The sequence below is a fragment of the Marmota monax genome, unplaced genomic scaffold (genome assembly GCF_021218885.2).
Source record: "Marmota monax isolate L192 unplaced genomic scaffold, Marmota_monax_Labrador192_F-V1.1 WCK01_AAM20220418_F8-fsc00042, whole genome shotgun sequence".
Taxonomy (NCBI): Eukaryota; Metazoa; Chordata; class Mammalia; order Rodentia; family Sciuridae; genus Marmota; species Marmota monax.
In genome coordinates, this window is record NW_026693008.1 from 366617 (window position 1) to 391031 (window position 24415).

The 24415-nt window shown below is 47.3% G+C and overlaps 1 protein-coding gene across 2 annotated transcripts in view; it reads left to right on the forward strand.

The window, feature by feature from the left end:
- Lrig1 (leucine rich repeats and immunoglobulin like domains 1) overlaps positions 1-24415 on the forward strand; it is a 126114-nt gene that overhangs the window by 34380 nt on the left and 67319 nt on the right. The window contains exons 2-3 of one of the 2 annotated variants that reach the window (XM_046452978.2): positions 10728-10799; positions 18891-18965. In XM_046452978.2, the coding sequence (XP_046308934.1) occupies positions 10728-10799; positions 18891-18965 (147 nt within the window). The remainder of the gene's footprint in view (positions 1-10727; positions 10800-18890; positions 18966-24415) is intronic. The other variant, XM_058582069.1, reaches the window with a different exon arrangement.

Sequence of the window (24415 nt, forward strand, 5' to 3'; positions counted from 1 at the left end):
GGTGTACAACTTCTCATTCTTCTGGTTGTACATGACGTAGATCACACTGATTGTTAATCATATATGCACATAGGGTAATAATGTCGGATTCATTCCACTGCCCTTCTCACCCCCTTACCCCTTCCCTTCCCTTCACTCCCCTCTGCCTAGTCCAGAGTACCTCTGTTCTTCCCTAGCCCTCATCCCCTTATTGTGAATTAGCATCCACATACCAGAGAAAACATTTGACCTTTGTTTTTTGGGGAGGATTGGCTTATTTCACTTACCATGAGAGTCTCCAGTTCCATCCATTTACCTGCAAATGCCATAATCTCATTCTTCTTTAAGGCTGAGTAATATCCCATTGTGTATATATACCACATTTTCTTTATCCATTCATCTTTTGAAGGGCACTTAGGTGAATTGAGCTGCTATAAGCATTGATGTGGCTGTGTCACTGTAGTGTGCTGATTTTAAGTCCTTCGGGTATAAACCAAGGAGTGGGATAGCTGGGTCAAAAGGTGGTTTTATTCCAAGTTTTTTGAGGAATCTGCATACTGCTTTCCATAATGCTTGCACCAGTTTGCAGTCTCACCAGCAATGTACCTTTTCTCCCATATCCTTGCCAACATTTATTGTTGCTTGTATTCTGGGTAACTGGTCTACATCCTTTCTGGATGCACCCCAAATACATGAATTTTAAAGCTGCAATGTGTCTTTAACAGATAGACCAAATCTTACTCTGGTGGTTGTGAAGGTAGGAGGACTCCTGAAAGTGCACATTTATAGGGGCAGAAGGCACAGGTGGAGGTGTTAAGAAAGGAGAACCGTAATCTGTGAGCAGAAGCACTTGGAGAACCTCAGATTCCAAATTTATCTACTGGAGTGACACATCTTTTTTCTCAGCCTTATCCATCTCTCGCTTCCTGTCCCCTTTGACTTGTTTTCACTACTTCAGAGGCAGAAGTCTCCACTGCCTGCCTCCTGAGCCTGGTTTTCATTTAGGAGACTCCTCCAGCCTCAGAGCCAGAGCTGAGCGCCTTGTGCTCCCGGGATCAGGAAGGCTCCCCTCTGGTGCCGTGGGTGCCACCTCCTGGGGCCTGCATGGCCACCTTGGGGGCAGGGAGGCACGGCCATCCTCAGTCTGCAGGACGAGGTCCAGGAGGGGGGAAACTGTGGTGTGAGTGGCAGATCTGCAAAGTCCTGTAGAGCTTAAAGACTCTGAAAGGGTGGCTTTGGGCAGTCCTGAGCAACAGGCTCACTTCTGGCCCTCTGCCCGCCTTTGCCGTCTCTACCGAGCCTCCCTCTAATGCCAAACCCAAATGGCAGCTTTATGTGCATCTTCCCTGCTGGTGATCCCAGGGTTGTTCCCTGGGAGGGTCAGGCCCTGGGAGGGTCAGGCAGTGGCAGGTAGCTAGCTCTTCCCTGCCCAGGGGCCGTTTGCTTGTTTAGTATTCACCAGCTGCAGGGCCAGTGTGCCAGGGTGCCTCTTCTTAATTAAATTAATTAATCTTTAGGGGCCGATGATGCATGGACCATGTGAATGAGTGACTGTTAGGGAGATTTGTAGGCTCCTCTGCGTGTCCCCAGGACCAGCCTCCACCAAGCGCACCTAAATAACAGAATCCACGATACACTTAATGGCATCATGGACCAGACTACAATTTTGGTAGGAAAACCAGATCCTAGAATCTCCTGTTTTAAGGTACGATCCAGGAAGGAGAGGCTTGCTGCCTTTGGTGATGGTGAGAAAAACGGTCTGGGCCTCTTGATTATTTAGGTTGGAGGTTTTAGGTAGATGAACAAGGAGGTACTCTGTTGCTATGGAAGTCAACTTTAATGGGCCAGTAGATGAATGCTCACGAGGGACGTGGCCCTGGGATTGGTGGGGAGCTCATAGCACCCTTGGATCACCTGCCGCTTGGGCTGTGGGTCGGGGGCATGAGCTCCTCTTCTCCCTTGGCTCTAACTTGGCTGGTGGTGGGTCTTGCTCTTCCCTCTCTAGGAGGTCCTGGTTTTTTGTCCACTTTATTTGTTAGATTTACTTCCTAGGCTCCGTGCCTGGGTTTACTTTTCTGGCCCCATTTCCCCGCTCTCTTCTGGAGAGAATATGCTGTTTTTCCTTTCTTCCAGGGTCAGCCAAGCGAGGTCTTGCATTTTTTTTTTTTCCTGATAAACCTTTCTCATCACAACTGCTCTTCCCTGCTTTGGATGCTACCATCTGGACTCAGTGTTATCCACACCAGGGATGGCAAATTCAAATAGCCACTTGGATAACTAACAGCCAGTGATCCCAGAGGGCCTGGCTGAGAGGCAGTAAGGAGTGGTGCAGTCTGTGGCACATGGCTGCTTGCCAATGTACGGAGCCCATTGTCGGTATCAGCAATGCTGTCCTAGCAGTGGTTTTCAAAAGAAGCTGAAATATTTATTGATTTATTTGAGAAAACTTCAGGTTTTTCCAATTCATGTTCAATCAGAAACCAATTTCCCTGCATCCTGATTTTGGCCTAAGAGCTACCTGTTTTCAGCTTTCCGGATGCTTGCCACAGGAGGGCCTTTGGCTGTGGTTATTTGGTCAGCATGAGGTCCTTTAGGTCAGGGACTTGATCTTACCTTAATTTATATCAGAATTTTTGGCTGTGTAAGTATACATGGTAAGTGCATCCTCAAATATCTGTCCATTCTGGCTTTTATTGGGTACCAGAGGAAGAAGATATGTGTCTGCGATCGTACAGGACAGGGAGAGAGAGATGAACTCAGGGTGCAGAAGCCTCGCACCTCACAGGGTTACACAGACAGTTAACATCTAAGGTGTTACACTTCAGAGGTCCACGCTGATTTGCTTAGCAGATTCTAAGGAGTGAAAATAGGCAGTGGCTTTGAATCCTTATACGGCTGACATGTGTTATCTCCTCCTGAGTCACCTCCCTCATTCCCGCAGACAATGGTCTGTGTCATATTTTCACAGATTGAAATAATCATGACTCTCTACTGACTATCTGAAATGTAATGGACCCAAAGCTCACAAAATGAGCTGTATGAATGGTGTTGAGATTCAAATCACTTTCTTTTTTGGTACCAGGGATTGAACCCAGGAACGCTTAACCACTGAGCCACATCCCCAGCCCCCAGCCTCCCTTTTTTGTGGTGCTGGGGATTGAACCCAAGGCCTTATGCATGCGAGGCGAGCACTCTACCACCTGAGCCCCATCCCCAGCCCTTTTTTGTTTTTTATTTAGAGACAGGGTCTCCCTGAGTTACTTAGGGCCTTGCTAAGTAGCTGAGGCTGTCTTGAACTTGAGATCCTCCTGCCTCAGCCTCCCGAGATGCTGGAATGACAGGCAGGCACCACCCCACCTGGCTGAACTCATTCTTTTGCTTGATATTACACAGGATGCCATCTGTCTCCATGCCCCAGGGCAGGGAATATACGCTGCTTGGCTTACTTAAGAGAGTGGCAGCAAGTACAGAATCTTCTCCTGAGCAGGAATCCTGGGGTGAGGATGCCAGGAGAGGATCTAGTTTAAGTTGCAGTTTTATCATTCTGCCATAATCCTTTAATGTATATTCTCAGGCTGTTCTGTTGTGGGTTTTCATTAAAGACAGGAAAGCATCACAAAAGGAAAAAAGAGAACATCTGATAATCTAGGATTTTTTATTTCATTATTATTGTTATATTTTGGACCCCAGGGATTGAACCCAGGAGTGATTAACCACTGAGCAACATCCCCCTCCCTTTTTATATTTTATTTAGAGACAGGGTCTCCCTGAGTTGCTTAGGTCTCACTAAGTTGTTGAGCTGGCTTTGAATTTACCATCCTCCTGCCTGAGCTGCTGAGATGACAGGTGTGTGCCACGGTGCCCAGTTTAGTCTAGAATTTTTTTTTTTTTTAATCTCCCATTCTCATAAAACCTTACGGCATGGGTCTAGGGAAGGTCGTGTTGGTAATTTCATTGGAACTTGATGTGTACTGCGTGTAATTCCTCAGAAGGTAAAAAACAGCAGAAACAGTCTTACAAACCTAAGGGATTAAACAACTAACAGGTCATATGGTCTTCCTCACTTGCACCCTTGAAATCTTGAAAGGGCCATTCGCTCTTCCCCAGTTCTTTCAAAGCAGGTGCCTCCTGCAGTGAACAGGGCAGGTTCTGAGGTGGAGGAAGAGATGGGGGACTGAGCCTGTGGTGCCCCAGAAAACACGTTTCCCAGGCCATCTCTGGGTGTCCACTGGTGCTCAGGAGTTGGGTCGCTGGGTCGTCTAGTCCCCGTTTTACAGCTATAGTGTTCAGCTGAGCAAACATCTGGAGACTTCAACAACGCAAAGGACGGTGACGTTCAGGAGTGCAGCCAGGATTGAGAAATGGGCATAGGCTAGCCGGGAAACGAGACTGAAGGGGAAGACCTCGTTCTAGACTGGAAACCAGTCCTTCCACCAGGAGCTAGCATCCCGTTCTTGTCCAAGATGGGACCAAGCGTTTAGCCGCAGAGGCAGTAGTCCATGGGCAGCACGGGTTTGTGGGGACCAAGTGGGCTTGTTTTCCCTGCCACCGCTTACTCAAAAATCAATGGAACTTCCCGTCCCTCCACTTCCAAGAAGTCAATGAATTATTGTTCGCCAGCTCGAGGAGCGTTTGCCAAGTTTATAATATGTGGTTCAGGCCGTAATCCAGGAAGGTGCTGGTCAGATTAGGTAAATACCTATTAAGCCTATAGGATTACGCTCAGGGCAGTTCCGAGTGGGAGCGTTTTGCAAGCCACTTAAGCCTTCCCGAGGCCCTTTCCCCTGTCGGGATGGTCTTTTGTGTGCTTTAAAGGGCTTGCATCAGTATACACCCCACCCCACCGTATTTCATCACCCTTTTCAACAAATCTCTTGAATTATGAGGAAATGCATATTTATCATTATAATTATTATTTTCAGCAGTGATGCAGATTGAACCTAGGGCCTTCAGCATGCCGGGCAAGTGTTCTGCTACTCAGCTACACCCCAGCCCCCTCCTTTCTCCTCCCTCCTCCCTCCTCCTCTTCCTCTAACCCTCCCCCTCATCATCTTTCTCTGTGCTGCTGGGGAGTGGAACCCAGGGCTTCATGCACGCCAGGCAAGCACTCTACCACCCAACTACACCCTCCTACCCTTGAGATTTATTTTTAGAGTTCAAGTTTCTTCTGTAGGTGAAACATTTATGGGTTATCCCCGAGTTTAGAAATACTGCTTGATTATGATTTAGATCCAGCACAGTTGGATGGATGGTGATGATGGAAAGCCCCGTCTGCATCATGGCATGAGGTCACACACAGCTCCTGAACCCTTGACATATGGCTAGTGAGGATTGGAATTATAGCTCAGTGGCAGAGCACTTGCCTGGCATGTGTGAGGCCCTGAATTGGATCGTCAGCGCTATATACAAATAAGTAAATTAAATAAAAGGTCCATTGGCAACTAAAAAAAAAAAAAAAAAAAGGAATTCATACATATGTATTTGGTACCAGGGATTGAGTCCAGGGTGCTTAACCACGGAGCCCCATCCCCAGCCCTATTTTGTATTTTATTTAGAGACAGGGTCTCACCCAGTGGCTTAGGGCCTCACTAAGTCGCTGAGTCTGGCTTTGAACTTGCGATCCTCCTGCCTCAGCCTTCCAAGTTGCTGGGATTACAGGCATGTGCCACTGCGCCCAGCTCTGAATTCATAATTTTGTGTACTGTTAGTAGTTTGACTATAGATAGCCACGTGGCTAGTTGGCTAGGTTTAGAGAGCAATGGGATTTCTCAGCTATAGAAAGACTTTTAGCTCCTGACATTCCGTGGCTCGGCGGGGTCTTGCCAGGAAGCCTGCTTTGTGAGCACCCTCTTGTCCTACCCTGTTACACAGTTTGCCTTTTCGGACACGCCTGGGTAAAACCTGAGCTGTTCTCTGCCGAGGTGCCTCTTGTGTGTTCTGCAAATGGTGGGCCGCACGGTCCTCTTTCAGCAGATTAGCTGAAAGAATATCAACGGCTGGGCTTGGGCTCCATTGTTCCAAGATCTCTGCGCCCTTTGTGCAAAGAACAGGGGAAATTTGTATTATGACAATGGCTGACAAAATGTTTAATGAAAGCTGCAATTGGCAGGAACTAAATCCCCCCCCCCCCCGGGTTCCTTTCCCCTCCAGTCTGGGCTCTGTACTGAAAGGTGCAGGCATGCCTTGGATGGCATCTGTCCTGCTGACAGATGAATTGTTTTGACAGGAGAATCTGAAACCTTCAACTGAAGACCCATTCAGATGTCGGGCCTGGGAAGGGGCGAACGTGTTCCTAGAAATAAGTGAGATGCTTTAGATGTGTGTCATGTCAGCTGCTACCTGGAAACAGAGCCCCGGCCGAGGTTTCCGCTGGTGAGCCCACTGATTGTTCCCGGGGCCTGAGATGAGAACTCTCACCCCTTTGTGCAGAGCGTCTTTCCTTAATTGATGAGAAATGAGTTGACGGTAAGAATATTGATCAAAGAATTAAAAAACAAACAAAAAAAAAAAAGTATTTAAAAACCTCTTTAACATTTTTTGGGGGGGGGGCGGGGAAGAAAACACACCAGTGTTCATAACAGTGTTAGTCACAGTAGCAACCCAAATGTGTGGATGACTAGATACACAACATGTGGGACATCCATACAAAGGAAGACTATTGAGCCTTAAAAAGAAACTCTACATGTGTGATAACGTGGGTGGACTTTTTTTTTTCTTTTGGGTACTGGGGACTGAACCCAGGGGCACTTAACCACTGAGCCACATCCCCAGCCCTATTTAGATTTTGTTTTGGGACAGGGTTGAGCTAAGTTTTTGGGGCCTTGCTGAGGCTGGCTTTGAACTCACGATCCTCCTGCCTCAGCCTCTGGAGCTGCTGGGATGACAGGTGTGCGCCACGATCCGGGCATGGCTAGACCTTGAAGGCACTGATTTCAGCAAAATCAGCCAGGCCCAGGAGGAAAGGTACATCTGATTCCAGTTCCACAAGGGACCTAGAGTGGCCGACTTCCAAGGGTGGTGGACACATGGGGCAGAGTCCCTGTTTAATGGTGCAGGATTTCAGCTGGGGATGTTGAGAAGGTCCTTGAACTGGGTGTTGGTGAGGGTTGCCTGACATGTGAACAGAGGCATGCACACAGCCCACTGAGAAATGGCTAAAATAGGGAGTCAACTTGATGTTGTACACATCTTACCACAATTAAAAATAAATCACATGGGGAGTTTTTCCTCCCTGAAATGGGCCAACGAAACAGTGCCTGTGAGGATTGTATGTTTGACTGTAGAAGGGAGAACACAGTCAGTTATTTTCCTTGTTCCCTGATGGAGCATTTGAGGCTCAGCAGCTTGTTCTGGGTTTAGGGACCTCTTACTTCTCGAACTTGAATGCTAGGGCAGCTCTGTCCCGAGGCGGTGGCTGTTCAGGAGACACGAGCTTCTGCCCTGGGTTTTCTCTGTGTTGCCCACGAGCGTCCGTCAGGAGACTCTGCAGGCAGCCCTGACACTTGTTCATACTTGCCTTTTCTAGTTCATTGAAACTCAAAAAAGTCCCTGCTTCCGGGCTGACCCAGCGGGAGCTCACGTTTCCACGTACACGGTCTTCCTCTCCGGGGCTCTGTCCTGGAATCTCACTGTCAATCCTGATGCTGCTTGGCCTCTGGATAATCATGTTTAGGGAGGACTCTCTTCTCAGCCTGCTCCAGGAAACAGAATGTTGACAGCACTTCTGGACTTTAGGGAGATGATGTCGGCTCTTTAAGGGAAATCAGAGAGGGTGTTGGGGCTGTGGATGGTTTTATTCTAAGTAGCTGAAGGATGTAGGTAGACACTTGCTAGGGAGGAAAGAGGGAAGTGACTTCAAAGCAGAACCCTCAGGGGATGGTGTAAGACCCCGTGAGTCCCAGCTCTACTCCTGGCCACATCGGGAGCCAGAAACAAGCCCGTCCCTCATAACTAACAGCCTCCTGAGTCAGTGGCCCAGATCAGGCCAAAAATTGGCAGTCTTCTGGCCAGATGTGGCTGGCAGACAGGTTTTGCTTGGCCTATCCTGGGTTACTTTTTGTGCCCCCGCTCCCTTAAGCATTTAAAAGATTCTACTGGGCATAGTGGCACTTGGCTATGATCCCAGGGGCTCAGGAGGCTGAGGCAGGAGGATGTGAGTTCAAAGCCAGCCTCAGCAACTTGGTGAGGCTCTAAGCAACTCAGTGAGACCCTGTCCCTAAATACAATATAAAAAGGGCTGGGATGTGGCTCAATGGGTAAGCAGCCCTGGGTTCAATCACCCCTCACCACCCCCCGCCAAAAAAAAAAAAAAAAAACACGATTTCCCATAAGAATTCATATTTTGAGCCTTTCTGGAAAATGAAGAAGATTCACCTATCCTGGCTCTTGTTTCTGAAACTGAGAGCAAATGTCCCGTTAGGTGTGCCCATGTCCTGGTCATTCTGCCAGCTGCACAAAGCACCCGCTCTTTGCATCTCTTGCTTCCATGGTTTCTGAGAGCCCTTCTCTCATGTCTCCTCCAGGTCATCTCTCACGTTACCTGTGATGACATGAATTATAGCCTGAGGCTTGCAGTACCTTTACCTGTAGAAATGGTAGCCACCATCCCCCCACCCACCCGCCATGATAATCCTCTCAGAGTAGAAGAAAATCTCAGTCCTTTTTCTGATGTGAGGAATTCTCCCTTTGTGGGTTTTCTTTCTCAGGTCTAGCCTGTTGGTTTTTATGTACCCATTGATAAATACCCCCGAGTACCAGCAAGCTTGCACTTGACTTCAATATCTGGCCTTAAGAGTTATCACCTGGGCTGGGGCTGTAGCGCAGCAGCAGAGAGCTTGCCTAACAAGTGTGAGGCTCAGCGTTCAGTCCTCAGCACCACATAACGTTATGTCCATCTACAACTAAAGATATTTTTTAAAAGTTACCACCTTCAGTCTTTACAGCCTCATAATTTCTGGACAAATGGCCTTTAATTCAGGCTGTGCCACAAACACAGAGGTACCATTAGTTTCCAGTGCAGCTTGACTTTTATTTAGATGAATGTCTTCCATGTCACAGGGAAATGGCTCTCAGTTCTAGGTTAGTATTGATTGAAATGTCTCTGGAGTAACCTTAAAAGATAGCTGCCACTTTGGTGACGTTTTCAGAGGCAGACTTTAAACTCCTGATTACTGGGGCTGCTCATTGGCAGGAATGTCAGTGGAATGAATAGCTGAGATGAAAAACGTCAGCCTCCTTGGCCTGCTCGGGCTGTGTGGACTTACCTTTGACAGCAGGAGTGAGAAGCTGGGGATGATTTGGAGATCACATCTCGTGGTTTCTGTCCCCAAAGGATGAAGCTGGTCTGGGGTCTGGGTCGAGGCTGTGATCAGAGAAGCTCAGCTGAGCATTGCCCAACCCGTTCTTGGTCTTGGAGGGTACAGCTGGGGATGAATGGGAAGAAAGGTGTGATTCTGAGCTTGTGAGACAGGTGGTACCCCCGAGAGGGCTGCTCCGCAGGCTTTCCCTGCCTAGGGTTCACACCAGTGTGAATGTCTTAACACTTGGTTCCCTTCTTCTGTGTGACGATCGCAGCATGGGGATCCTGGGCTCATAAAGAGCCTTATAATAAATTCGGAATCTTGTAGTGTTCTTTTTGTAAACAACCACTCCAACTTCAGCTTTGCGCTTGGGCAATTTTGAGTCCTGAATTCTTTTTTAGACCAGGGTTTCTCAGTCTCAGGATAGTATTGACACATAGGGCTGGATATTTCCAGCCCCTGCGCACAGTAGGATGTTGAATAGCAGCCTTGGCCTTTACCCACAGACACCAGAACCACCCATTTGCCTCTGTCTTTATGCCAAAAATGCCTGTAGACATTGCCAGCTGTCTCCCCATGGTGGGGGGAGCGGGGGGCGGGGCACATGGGGGGATGGGGGTAAAAATCATCCCTGATTGAGAACCACTGGCTTAGACAATAAAAGGCTTGAACCACCTTTTCTTCATTTCTTTACTGCTGTTTGATGTTGATGCATTAGTCAAACATTGATAAAAAATGTCATTAGGAATAGCCTTGATATGCCGGTAAATGTTTGGAGCTAGAAACTACCATGCTAAGTGAAATAAGCAAATCCCCCAAATCCAAAGGCCAAATGTTCTCTCTGATATGTGGATGATGACTCACAATAAGGGGTGGGGGGAGAATAGAAGTTCATTGGATCAGGCAAAGGGGAATGAAGGGAAGGGAGGGGGATGGGAATAGGAAAGACAGTGGAATGAATGGGACAGAACTTTCCTATGTTCATATATGAACACACGACCAGGGACACTCCACATCATGTCCAACCACAAGAATGGGAAGTTAGACTCCATGTGTGTATAAAAGAATAGCCCTGGACTTTTCAGAGTATTTGGTGCAGAGTATTTGGACCAGGACACCTTAATGTGGGTAGGGGTCTGGCTCACTTTAGGATTTCTTTACAGATTGTTAGGTGATAAAATGGTATTGCTTGAATCCATTGCCCCAGGTGGTTGGCATGTTCATTGCCTGGCTTTCTGTGCCTTGTTTATGGATGCAAGTGGGCAGGAGAGGTATATCTGTAAATTTCAGTAGCAATAATGTTACTTAAAATAATGCATGAGATAATGGGAATTATGAGGGAGAGGGCTTGGATTTTTGGGGGGAGGGATTAAGTGGGGAAGGATAAAATTTGTCAATTTGGGGCACAGTGCCAAGTATTGATTAATTTTTTTTCCTTTCCTTTACCAGAAACCTGAGTTACAACAAACTCTCTGAGATTGACCCTGCTGGCTTTGAGGACTTGCCAAATCTACAGGAAGTGTGAGTGCTTTCCCTAAATCTCTGTCTGGTTGGTAGAGGGGTGGAGAGATCTTGGAGAAAATCCTTTCATTTTGTAGCATTCCTTACTCTCTGAGATGGGCAATGTAAGCTTGTGCGAAGGGGTATTTGCATCATTTTGACTTTACTGACAAATGAGTACAGTTGTCTGTGGTCCACCACAGTTTGAAAATATCAAATGGAAAATTTCAGAAGTAAACAATTCATAAGTTCTAAATTGATGTGAATTATTATGAGTAGTGTGATGAAATCTTGTGCTCCTTTGCATGGTTCATGATTTACCCTTTTTCCCATTGTGTCCATGCTGTATATCCTACCTTCCCGTTTGTCACTCAGTAGTCATTTCACTTTTCAGGTTGACTGTCATGGTACTGCAAGTGCTTGAGTTCAAGTAACTCTTATGTACCTAATAATGGCCCCAAAGCCTGGCTGTGGTTTCTTTTTAGAGTTGAACAAGAATTAAAATTGGGGCATTTCCTCTGACATCATCCGGGCTTCCACTTAACACTTCTTTGAGTGCCTTTTCTGTGCCAGCCACTGTCCTGGGTGCTGGGGGTACAGGATTGAATAAGACATGCAAATGGGGAAGGGGCTCAGGAGAGGAAGGTGGAGCACTTGACTCCGGCATAGAAATTTTGAGGGCACCCCAAACTCAGCAATCGAGGTAATGGCTATTTTGATGCAATGCTTTAAAAAAAAAATCAAAATTAATCCCCCCTCCCTCAAATATCTACGAGGAGCAAAATATAAAAACTTTGAACTGAGGCAGAATCAGTACTACTGATCATTTTCCTGTTACCCAAAACTCCAGCATGGCTTGTCATAGCACAGTTGCTGACCCTGCCTGGATTTAAACTTTTTGGATATTTTGTTTATCATGGATTTTGCTTTTCATTCCCCCGCCCCACCCCGCCCTTTACTAGGAATGAACCCTGGGGTGCTTAACCCCTGAGCCATATCTCCAGCCCTCTTTTATATTTTATTTAGAGACAGAGTCTCACTAAGTTGCTTAGGGCCTCGCTAAGTTGCTGAGGCTGGCTTTAAACTCCTGCCTCAGCCTCCCAACCCACCACTATTTTGACATTTAAAAAAAAGAAACATTATTTTAACACATTCTTTGTGGATGCTTCAGAGGGTGCTCTCAGCGTCTGTCTTGCTAGCTCCCTTGTTCTTGTTCCTTGCTCACACAGGCTTTCAACTTGCATTGGGTTTTGCTCTCTTGACCACCAGCCTCTAGTTTCCTTGCTTCAAGAATTGAAGAGTGGAATCCCCCCACCCCCAGCACTGCCTCCATGAGTGGGCCTTGTAAAGCCGAGGTCATCTATTACAGACACAGTAGGGCGAAGTGGGGGGGGGACCCTCATTTTAGTGGCAAGCAGAACTGGGTTTTGACATTTGAGTTCTGGTTCTGCCCCTTGGGGTTCTCGTTTTGAGTCTGCGTCCCTGGACAAGTGACAGCTCCTCGGTGTTTCCTTTGCCTCCTCTGTGCCATCGACACAGTGACACACGATCAGCATCCTTGTAGTTATTAACTGAAGATGATGCGTGGGCCCTGGCTATGGCAAAGGCTCACTGAGTATCATTTCTCTTCGGCTGCTTTTGGAACTGGGCAGCCCTGGCTGAGTGCTAGTTTAGAAACACATTTTTGGAGACTGACAGGTTGAACCTTTTACCTACCGTGACTGCCTCCTCTCCCTGGTGCCACTCCCTGGACTCTCTGGAGATGGTGCCCGGAGCAGCAGAACTCCTCACTGAAAGTCTGTGGGGCTTTCCTGCGGGAATTCTGATACTCCTGGAGATTGAAGGAGGTGTCAGGGGTGAGTGGTGGGGAGATGGGAAAGGATATGGAAGAAAAGACAAAACAAACCAAAAAACCCTCAAGAATCACAGTTGATACCCCATTGCATCAGAGTTAGCTGGGCCTGAGCGTTTCCCAGGGGGCAGCCAGTTCTCCCAAACCCTGCGGAGTGTCAGAGCCAGGGCTGGCAAAGGAGCCGGGGGTGGCTTAGCAGCGGTTTAATTCTGGAGGCCCTCGAGCCACATAACACTGTGGGCTGGTTAGAGGGAGAAAGCCATTTGGAGGCTCTTGGAGGACATGGGGGCACTTAGACAGCTGCTTCCAAGCCACACGGTCTGCACTGCCCACAGCCCTGAGGGCCCACCAGGGAGGGCCTCCACCCAGGGTGCTGGACGCCGAGGCTCTTCTATAATAGGAAGGCTATTTATACAGTCCTTGGTGAAAATGGCGCTCAGCTCATGTTACTGCTGCCTGGCTGAGATTGCTTGCTGTGGATACCCCTATGTGCTCGCCAGAGCCACTGACCTAAAATGTTCTAAGGGGCGAGGAAGCCTAGCCTGTGTCCCCTATTGGGTATTTATGGCTCGCTGTGCTGCGAGCATCTAAGGCTGCATGCACATGCGTGAGGAGAGCGCATGATGGTTGTATGTTGGGCACAGGTGGGGAAGGGGTTGCTCTAAGGCACTATTTTTGACTGTGAATCACTACCACCTGCTAGGCATTTCCCACGTATCTGTATCCTAAACCTTTATGTTTCATTATTTCAACTGTAACCTGCCCAAACCCTATAAGGCTGGCACTTGTATTATTTTCATTTGTTGAAAAGGGAAACAAAGGTACTGCAAGTTTTGAGAACGAGGAGGTATGACTTTAAAACGCAAGCTGGCTGGGCTCAGTGGCTCACGCCTGTAATCCCAGCAGCTCCGGAGGCTGAGGCAGGAGGATCGCGAGTTCAAAGCCAGCCTCAGCAACTTAGCAAGACCCTAAGCAACTCAGTGAGACCTTGTCTCTAAATAAAATTTAAAAAGGTTTGAGGATGTGGCTCAGTGGTTCAGTGCCCCTAGGTTCAATCCCTAGTACTAGAAAGAAAAAGAAAAAGAAAACCCCAAACCAAACTAAAACAACCAAAAAAAAAAAAAAAATGCAAGCTGTGTAATCTCTTTGAAAAAATCCCTTTTCTGCCAACTCTGTCTCAGTTCCTTCTTTTGGGGTGGGATGACCATTCCTATTTTCCTGGCACTGGGTCTGTGTTCACCCTGATTATTGTATGCACTTGTTAAAGTGACCACAGCCAGTCCTGCCCATGTCCATGGGTTTAATGGCCATGGATTCAACCAACCTCTGATTGAAAATATTGGGGAAAAAAATTACATATACAAACTTTTTTCTCCCTGTTGTTATTCCCTAAAAATACAATGTAACAACTATTTTCATAGCCTTTATGCAATGTTAGATAACATTCGGAGTAACCTAGAAGTGATTTAAAGGGTATATGAGGATATGCATAGGATTTATACAAATACTGCTACAGTTTTCTGTAAAAGTCTTGGGCATAGTTTGGTGGAAGGGGGGGGGGCGGTTCCTACAGTTAAACCCACAGATACCAGGGGAGAGCTGTATATTCTTTGTCATTATTCAAAAATAATTTTAGAAATTATGTATCATGAAGTCTTGCTAAAGCAATTATTTAGTATGTATTATTCTCCAGTAGCTAAAGCATAACCTCAGTTATTAATTCTCTTGAAATCATGTTCCTGTGTGCTCCTGATGGCTTTCTCCCTCTTAAGAAACAAAGCCAAGCTGATGTGATGGTGCATACCTGTAATCCCAACTGCCCCAGAGGCTCAGGCAGGAGGATGGCAAGTTCAGGGCCATCCTAGGCAATTTAGGAAGACCCTGTCTCAAAACAGGGGCTGTGGCTCAGTGGTAGAGCACTTGCCTAGCATGCATGAGGCCCTGGGTTCAACCCCTAGTACCATAAATAAATTGGTTAATAAGGAGAAAAAAAAGAAGGGAAATCATAGTTCCAGCCCACCTCCTGACTTGATTGTTAGTAGTTGGATCTGTGTCTCTAGTTGGAAGCAATTGAAACAAACATTCTGCCTACTAAGAACAAATTGGCAAAATAAATCAGCAAAGAAAAGGGTCCTTTTTTTTAAAAAAAAAAAACCACTCCTATCAGCAGAGGACTACTCTGCAGCTGGATGAAGAACTCCTCAAGATATATTACTGAGGGGAAAAGAGCAGTACAGAATAGCCCACAAGACACAAGCGTTTGTGTAAAATAAAAGCACATGCACATCTCTCATAGTCTGCAGCAGGAGGTTCCTCTTGGAGGCAGGCCAGGAGACTGAAGGATACGGGAACTTTATTTTTCACTGTATACTCCCTGTATTCTTTTCTGAAATGGTTTGAAATCTTTTCTGTGTGCCTCTATCAGCTATTCAATCAATAAGTCTGGTAAGGAAAAAAAAATGCTATAACCCCATAATACTCCTTCGGTGGGTTTTATATTGTTGGTTAAAAGTCAAACTTCATTAAGATAGTAAACGATGATGATGTACTGTGAAATGTCCTTTTGAACATTTAAATGTAACTTTTTCCTTGAGCCGAGCTAAATAAGTGTAAGTTTGGGGAGAAAACTCAGGGACCCACAAGTCCCCGCTGACCTTAAGGATCGAGTGGGTCAAGGTCTTGTCCGGGTTCTGCCCTGGGGTCAGGCAACCCTCGCAGCCCCCACTGACCTAACTTACACCTCCTTCCAGCTCCTGGGTTGGGCCGTGATTCATTGTCTGATACATTTGAGGCACTTCTTGGTCCTGAATCATCAGGAAAAGTTTTATAGAAGCCAGATATTTCAGCAAGAGTTTTAGGGCCTTTGATGGAAATCAGCTTCGTTTGGGGGCTGGAGGGAAGAAGTTAAGGTTGGGGGACGGGGTGTGCGAGACTGCATAGCCCTAGATAGTAAAAAGATTCCATAAGACACCCTCCTTAATCCCGAAAGTTTCTAACTTCGTGGAGACGCCTAAACACCCCGAGTTGCCTTTTCCCTCAAAGCTCCGGCTGTGTGCTATTTTTGACCAGTCTCTATTTCAGTCTGGCTAGAAGCTCTCAGAGTCTCAAAGCTGAGTTTGGCCTCTGTGGCCTCCCGAGGATCTCATTCTCCTTTCAACAGGGGATGGATAGAGGATCGGGGAGGGAGCCAGTGCTTGGTGGAGCAAGTAGATGTCCACTGCACCAGCAGTTTTTTTTGTGTTTTTTTTTTTTTTTTTTTTAATTAGAAACCATCCCAAAATAAGCAATCCGTGCAGTTCCTCTCCTCTGAGCTCCAACTGTCCTGTTCCTACATCGGGCGGCCCTGTTGAGATTAGAGCCTGCTATTTCTGACCCAGCCTGTGGACTTGGAGATACTCGTCCACATGGATGCCCCATTAATCGGTAGCCCTGCCCCACTGTCCCTGCGTACTCTACATAGAGCAGTTCTGTCAAGATGGGAAATGTCATCACTCCCTTTTTCTCCATGTTCCTTTATTTCTGTGAAATTGGGGTGGAGCGATTTGTCATATGTACAGTAGGTGGCCTGAGACCAGGCTCATTAGCCAGAGTTTTTACATACTCACTTTTAGGTTCAAATTCAAATCAAGGCAGGAAAACAACTTCGATGTTACCTAAGGGATTAGGAGCTTTCCGGCCAGCCCCATGCTTCTTGGCTTGTTTGCTCGCTGCTCTCTTCTCTGATTTGAGGTCACTGTTCATCTCTTGGCCATGTCCCCCTGGCCGGTTACTTAAACTGACTTGGTAAATGAGTGTCATATAGGAAACAGTGGTAGTACCCGGAACCTAACTCAAAGTTGTTGTGATGATCACTTTACATAATACACACATGGGTTTCGCTACAATCATAAAGAAGCCGGGCGTGGTGATGCACGCCTGTCATCCCAGCAGCTCAGGAGGCTGAGGCAGGGGGATTGCAAGTTCAAAGCCAGCTTCAGCAATTTAGCAAGACCCTAAGCAACTCAGTGAGACCCTGTCCCTAAATAAAATACAAAAAAAGGGCTGGGATGTGGCTCAGTGGTCGAGTACCCCTGGGGGGATAATGATAATTAAAAAAAAAACAAAAAAAAAAACAGAGGATAGTAGTTAAGAACCCAGATTTTGGGGCCAGATTTCCTGGGCCACTGCTATTTCCTGTTAGTGATGTTGGTCCAATTATTTAACACCTCTTATTTCAATGGAAACGTTCCTGGGACCCACTTCTAGGGTCCAAAAGATGAGTCCATAGGCTGAAAACCTCTTAGAGCTTCCTCTGGCAGATAGTAAGCCCTTTGGTAAGTCATCTGCTACTCTTCTTATTACCTCATATTCTGTATGAGAGTCAACCTCTAGGAGAGACCTTGGTGGTAGCAGGCGTCTGAGCTGAGCTTTTCTTGCTCTGGGGAAACCCGAGGGTGTCCTCTCGTGATAAGTGTGCTCATAGATACTGTGAAATTTTCCTGGTCACGATTAGGACTGATGGAGAGTTTTCAGTACCGCGATGGGAAATGGATCCCGCAGCAGGGTTGGGAGAGATAAAAGGTAGAAGCAGAAACCATCTGATTCAGGGGACCGTCAGATAACAGACTGTTAAAGTAATTAATTGCCTATTTCAACACACAAACAAGGGCTCTTTAAGTGAAGAAAGGATTTGCCACATGATACAGATCTGCTTTCTCTCTGCCAGATGCTTCAGTCATGAAGCTATTGAAACAGGCATTCTGTGTCCTACGGCCCAGTAACTGCCAAGCCTCATCCCTAACCGGCTTTGGCACCGAAGAAAGCAACAGGATAATTCAAGGCCTTCCTTTCTTTCTTTCTTTTTTTTCCCTTCTCCTATTCATTTCTGTAAAAGATGGCAGACACCCAGATGATCCTGTTCAGGCAGAGGCGGGTTCTCTACTTGGATGAATACAGCTGTCATGCCAGTGGCCTGTCTTCAGAGAGTGCCCTGTGTGTAAGATGTACCTCCCTTAAAAAATCGAGAGCAAGATAATCCAGTCTTATTCCCTTGACTTTGCATCTCAAGTACAATTTCTTTCCAGCCTGTCACCCGGCAGAATGCCTGGACACTGCTTTGGCTTTCCTGAGGTTTCTTGGGCTCACATTGCAAGTCTGATTTTTGGATTCTCTTCCCAGATTTGGAAATACATGTCCATGTAAGGAGGCCAGATTGTACAGCCCTCTGGGGGCAGAGCAGGCAAGCTGTGTCCATGGGCTTTCCCTTCCATTAAGAGATATCAATGGTGGAAAGAGAGATTCAGAACCTTCCAGCAGGAAGGGAACTTGGAGAGCACATCCTGTCTGCAGAGGGTTTTCACAGTGTCTGTGTGTGCAGAAAGCATGTGTGTATGTTTGTTTTCCTGGAAGACCATCCAGAGACTCCATCAGAGTCCAGAGAAGCTGGAACCTCAAATTGATGAGTGTCTCTGAGTCCAGCCCCTTTGTTATTTCATAGTAGGGGCATCGAAATAATCGGTCCCTTATGTCACCCCAGCACCTCAGAACCCCACAGGAGTGAGCCAGTGGTCTCCAGCTTTCTGTTCCTGCATGTTGCCCTGTGGTTCAGGCAGAGCACTGAGTAACCAGGAGGGCACAGTCTTTCCTCCCCAGATCCCTTCCTGACTGATTGAGCCAACCAGGATGGACTTGGGGCCACACTTGACCTGAACCTGTATCTGGGCCTATTCTCACTACTTGATGTCTGTTAGTCTTGATTTCTTTTCTGAGCTTGATGTTAGTGTTAATTTCTTACCAGGGGTGTGAGGAATAGTTAGGCTTTGTGACTTCGTAGGACTTCTCTCTCTTTTAAAACTCACTTGTGGATTCTTTTATTTCATACCTCCTATGGTGAATGTAGCAGTAGGCTTCTATCTATCATCTATCTATCTATCAATCTATCTATCTATCTATCTTAATCTATTTTTTGGTAGCTGGATTGAACCCAGGGTGCTTAACCACTGAGCCACATTCCCAGCCTTTTTATATTTTATTTAGAGACAGGGTCTCACTGAGTTGCTTAGGGCCTCACTAAGTTGCTGAGGCTGGCTTTGAACTCATGATCCTCCTGCCTCAGCCTCCCAAGCTGCTGGGATGACAGGTCTGCGCCACCGCTGCTGGGATGACAGGTCTGCGCCACCGCGCCTGGCTCACGGTGGTTTTGATTGGCCTTGTATGTTTGTGTTTCTAAACGCCTAACTTAAGTGCTCCATATGATCCATTCCCTCTTGCTTTTGTTACAGGTACCTCCATAACAATGAGTTGACAGCCATACCGTCCCTGGGTGCTGCCTCTCCACATGTGGTGTCTCTCTTTCTGTGAGTAGTGCCATCTGGGGCTCTGGGCCGTGGTGGGGCCGTGGTGTTGGCTTGCTGACACTGGTGGCAGAGAACTTGTGGTGGCGTGCTTGCTTACTGGTGAAGAATGACCTTCGTCATGGAAAATGCCTCGTTTGCTGTTCTGGGGTTTTGCAGAATCAAAAGCTAGAAGTTTTGCCCCCCCCCAACACCCCTTTTGTCCGGCAGGGCTGGGAATGGAACCTTGGGCTTCACACCTTCTAGCTAGGCAAGTGCCCTACCATTGCGCCACATCTTCAGCCCTTGACTTGTCTCCCGTTTGGGGGACGCTAGGACTTTTCTACTTGCTCTCTGACCCATGAAGTTGCAGCTCGGGTGAATAAATTGGAAGTAAAGGAAGTCGTGTGAATTATAAGATAGCAGGCTCAGCCCTGTGCCAGTGAATTTTGGGACTGAGACTCAGTTTACTTTTAGGGCTCTGAATATATATATATATATATATAAATAATAATGAAGTGCCCCCTGGCTTCAGAAATCAGCAGAAAAAAGAGGAATTCATTGTCATGGTCAATGATAGACTGAAGTGAAATCTGTGTGTTCTTACAGAGCAAACCAAAAAGGACATACAGGGTTTTAACCAAAACGCAGCGAGGAAGCCCCGGGGTGCGATCATTTGAGCTGTTTGCCTTTGCTGGGGACGAGGCACCTGTCGTGGCCCTGCTCCTGCAGCCTGACAGGTCTTCCCAGCTGGGAGGCCAGCCATGCGCTTCGCCAGATTTTTTGGGCAGCTTCTGGAGCCGAGCACCCGCTGCCTACTGAATTTCCTGTCCACACTGCAGCCCTGCGCATTTTCACTTTATCTTGATTTTGCTGGTTTTACAATTCATTCGCTCACCTGTGTGCATCCTTTTTTCTGGAACCCTGGAATCAGGAGGCTGAGCAGGGGGATTCGGCAGGAAGGCACTATTAATAAGATCTCGGGTCAGCGCGTCGATCTTGGATTTTGGCTGGCTGCGGGCCCTGTGTTCAGGGAGCGCCGGGTCCTTGTGAAACACACTCTGGAGCTTAACCCTTTCCGAGGCTGCTGAGGGTTTTTCAGGAAAGCCTGGGGAGGGGCTGGATGGTGGCTCACCCTATCCTGGACAGTTGACGTCATCTCTGAATCTCAATTAAAAAAAAAAGGTGATTCCTGACTTTTTTTTTGGAGGGGTGGGGTACTGGGGATTGAACCAGGGCACTCTACCACTGAGCCACATCCCCAAACTCTTTTATATTTTGAGACATGGCCTCACTAAGTTGCCCAGGCTGGCCTCAAACTTGCTATCCTCTTGCCTCAGCCTCCCGAGTAACTGGGATTACAGATGGACAGGGCCAGGCCTAGAGGGGAGCAGAACATACATGAAGCACTTGCTATCATGCGGGTCACCTAGCGAGTATATGATACTTGGTGGCTCTTAATAGTGGCTGGTGAGACACTATAGGGCCACAGGCATTGTGGGACGGTCTTTGTTCCCTGTGAGGGAATGAAAACTGAAAGCAGGAAAACCATGACCCTTGAAGTACGAACAGAGGGTTCACTTTCTTTCTGTGCCCACTTGTTCTGTGTGCAGCACCTGCAGGGTGCCTGATCTTGGGCTAAATTAAATGAGTGAGCCTTTGGTGAGGCGAGCTGGGGATGTGGAAACCCCCAGAGTGTTCTCCCAGCCAAGTGCACGGAGATGCTCGCGAGTCCTGAGAGCCCAGGTTGTGCACCAGCAGTATCGTATCCACACCAGGCCCATTAGAAATGCAGGGCCACAGCCGGGTGCCGTGTTGCCTGCCTGTCATCCCAGCATCTCGGGAGCCTGCAACAGGAGGATGGTGAGTTCAAAGCCAGCCTCAGCAAACTCGATGCACTAAGCAACTCAGTGAGACTCTGTCTCTAAATAAAACACCAAATAGGGCTGGGGATGGGGCTCAGTGGTCGAGTGTCCCTGGGTTCAATCCCTGGTACCCACCCACCACCACCATCACCCAAAACAAAGAAATGCAGAGCCACATCCCCCAGAACCACATTTTTAACAAGCTCCCAGGCCATTTGCCCACTCATTCCTCCTTTTCTCGTTTGGTGAGGGAGCCAGCACTGCAGAGCATATCTTGGAGTTGCCAGAGAAGAAGGTGCGGCTCCCCGAAGGTCTGCTAAGTTGCAAAATATGGAGAGGTGGAACTGAGATGGGACATGTGTGTCCTTCCAAGGCTTCTTTGTCCACCCCCTGCCCTTGGTGCAAGGAGCATGGCAGGTGACTGTGAGCTACCCCATGCCAGAGGCAGGAACGCCCCCAGCTTGCCCCCCGGGCCTGTGGCACTTGAATCACGCCTTGCTCTGCTGACTAAAAATACATTTCTGTTCCCTGGCCCCAGTGCCAGTAGCAGTGGGGCTGTCTGGCCTTGTTCCTGCTATTCCATTAGACAGCGTTGAAATATGTACAGGAGAGAGAGAGAGAGAGAGAGAGAGAGAGAGAGAGAGAGAGAGAGAGACTCCCTTCTCACTCCGACTCAGTTTTGGAAAATGCAGGTTAGCTTTGGCAACCTCTCTGGCCTGAAGTCAGTGTCCCTCTGACTTGGGCAGTGATTTCTCTGAGACAACAGAAATGGAAGGGTCTTTATTTTCATTTTCTCGGAGATTCTCAGACTGGATGCCTGAACCGAGTGTCTGCAGATGGTTAGGTTAGCAGAGTGACCTCTGGGGAGCAGGAGTCTAGATGATTTTGCGGTCACCCTGCATGCATTTCTGGATTTCCTTTGTGGCCTACATGAAGGATGGAGGAGAGAACAACAGAGGATGAGCAGAGAGTGGGTGAGGGTCACTTTGTAGCCAGAGGACATCTTTCCCATTCTGACCCAACAAGGCCTTTGGCATCTCCATCCACGAAGCGGTGCCCATTGATCAGCTTAGAAGAACATGTGTTCCTGATAGGTACTGTTGCCTTGCAGAAATTTAGAATTAAAATGTGTCCCGTGTTCTTTGAATATTTATTAGGTGTCTCCTGTGCCCCGTGAAGTCGTGTCCCGGAGGCTGTCCCCAAGGTGACATGGGAGCACTGACACGTTGTCTGAAAATGTACTAATAGTTACAGACTTCGTTTTTGCTTGCTTGTGGCAGTGGGGATGGAACGCAGGGCCTCTCACATATTAGGCAAGTGCTCTACCACTGAGCTGTACTCTGACATCTAAGAGTCCTTAGTCCCTCAGTATTTTATCCCCCCCCCCCTTTTGGTACCAGGGATGGAACCCAGGAACAGTTAACCACTGAGCCCCCGAGGCTGGCTTTGAACTCACGATCCTCCTGCCTCAGCCTCCTGAACTGCTGGGATTATAGGCATGTGCCACCCTGTCCAGTGGTTTATTTCCCTTCTTTGAGCAGGTGGAGGATCAGAAAAGTAAGCAAAATATGATTACTGTGAGGCCATGTGAGTTCGGGAAGACAACTTTATTGCGACAGGTTTATAGGCTAATGCAGAAAGGAAAAGGGGAGACCTGGTGTGTATCCTTCTCTGCCTCCGATGCAGGTGTGACCTGGGACAAGTTCCTTTTTTCTTTTTTGTTGAATCAGGCATCGATTTCTTGGGTGACCCAGAAATCGAGGGCAGGGGCAATGTCACTGAAGACATGGTTGATCCCTCTGTCCAGTAGCTGCTCTTGGTACTTTGTGTCTTTTAGCAGAAATAGCAGATTTGTGATTTTCAGCTCAGACACCTGTCATCCTAGACTTGGCCTCTGGAGCTGAGCTCTTCATCTCGGTCAGTCACACAGGCATGCCCTGAGTTCTCAGACTCCAGTTCCCTTCTTTGCTGGGTGTCACCCTTGGAAGGGTCTCCTGGGAAGAGGTTTAGTTTGGTGCCTGGCTTTAATATCAGGGCTTTGAGAGAGAGAGAGAGAGAGAGAGAGTTCTAGAGTTTTGGGAACTGGGGTCCTACAGCACAATTTCAATTGGTTAATACTTTCTGATTAAAGGGATCTAACTCAATTAAAGTATTTGTCAGAGAGCAGGTTTACTTGCATCTTGTCCTGGGGATAATACCAGAGCCATTTGTCCTTAATAACAGAAAGCATAAAACTCCAGGAAAGCTTTTAATAGGATTGGGTTGGAGCGAGGGCGCTAATTTCATAAAAATAATTCTCAGAAAAAGAAACAGCCTTTTGTTAAATGGGAGCAGAGTCTGCCAGTCGAATTTCACGTTTGAGATTTTTTTTTTTTTTTTTTAATTCAAAGTCCAGGAAACTCAAGTTATGATTCCCACGGCAACCGTAATTTTGTCTGAGGCATACCCGACATTTCTGCCACAGGAACATTTCTGCTTTTCCTGCGGCAGTTCTGCACTTACGCCATGGAGGAGGTTGGTTGCCGTGTGGAGGACTGATTGGTTTTCAGTCCTGGGAGGAAAGCAGGCTGAAAACCGATTTTTCACTCTGAACCCCACGCAGAGGCCACCCTGGCTGTGTCTGCCCGGCTTCCTCTCCAGGTGGTGTTGGTACCTGTCAGAACTTGCCTTTTCACCCCGCCACCTCCTTTGGTCTCCCCCACCTGTGTCCACCAGGTGGGAGATAAAAACAAAAACCAGGTTGACACAGTTACTTGTGACTGTGAAATTGCTGTCAAAATTCCTTAGGTAGGTGTGTGTGTGTGTGTGTGTGTGTGTGTGTGTGTGTGTGTGTGTGTGTTTAAATATTTCTAATCTTGAAAAAAAATTTTGGTGGGGGGCGGTTACTGCGGATTGAACCCAGGGGCCCTTAACCACTGAACCACATCACCAGCCCGCCCCCGCCTTTTTTTTTGTATTTTATTTAGAGACAAGGGTCTCACTTAAGTTGCTGAGGCTGGCTTTGAACTCGTGATCCTTCTGCCTCAGCCTCCCGAGCCACTGGGATGACAGGCGTGCGCCACTGCACTTGGGCTCTTTAGATTTTTTTGATTGAGATAAAATTAAAGAACTCAACATTTTAACTATTTTTGAGGTATACAGTTCATCTTTTAGTATCTTCTCAATGGGGTCCAACCATAACCAGTATCTAATGCTAAAACACTTTTACCACCCCAAAAAGAGACCCCCTTGCCCACCCCCCACCCGTCAGCACTCACTTCCTGTATCCCCTTTCTTTCAGCCTCTGGTGTCCACATATCTGAAAACGTCATTTGCTTTTTTTTTTTTTTTGTACCAGGGATTGAACCCAGGTGTATTTAACGACTGAGCCACATCCCAGCCTTTTTTATAAAAAAATATTTTATTTCTAAATATTTCTTGCTGAGTTGTTGCAGTCTCACTAAGTTGCTGAGGCTGTCTTTGAACTCACCATCCTCCTGCCTCAGCCTCCTCAGTGGCCGCAGTTACACGCATGGGCCACTGTGAGTGGCTGTCATTTGCTTTTGAGGAAAATTTCTCTCTCCTGTTAACAAATGTACCTGGAAGACTTAGAGTATGAATAAATTAAAT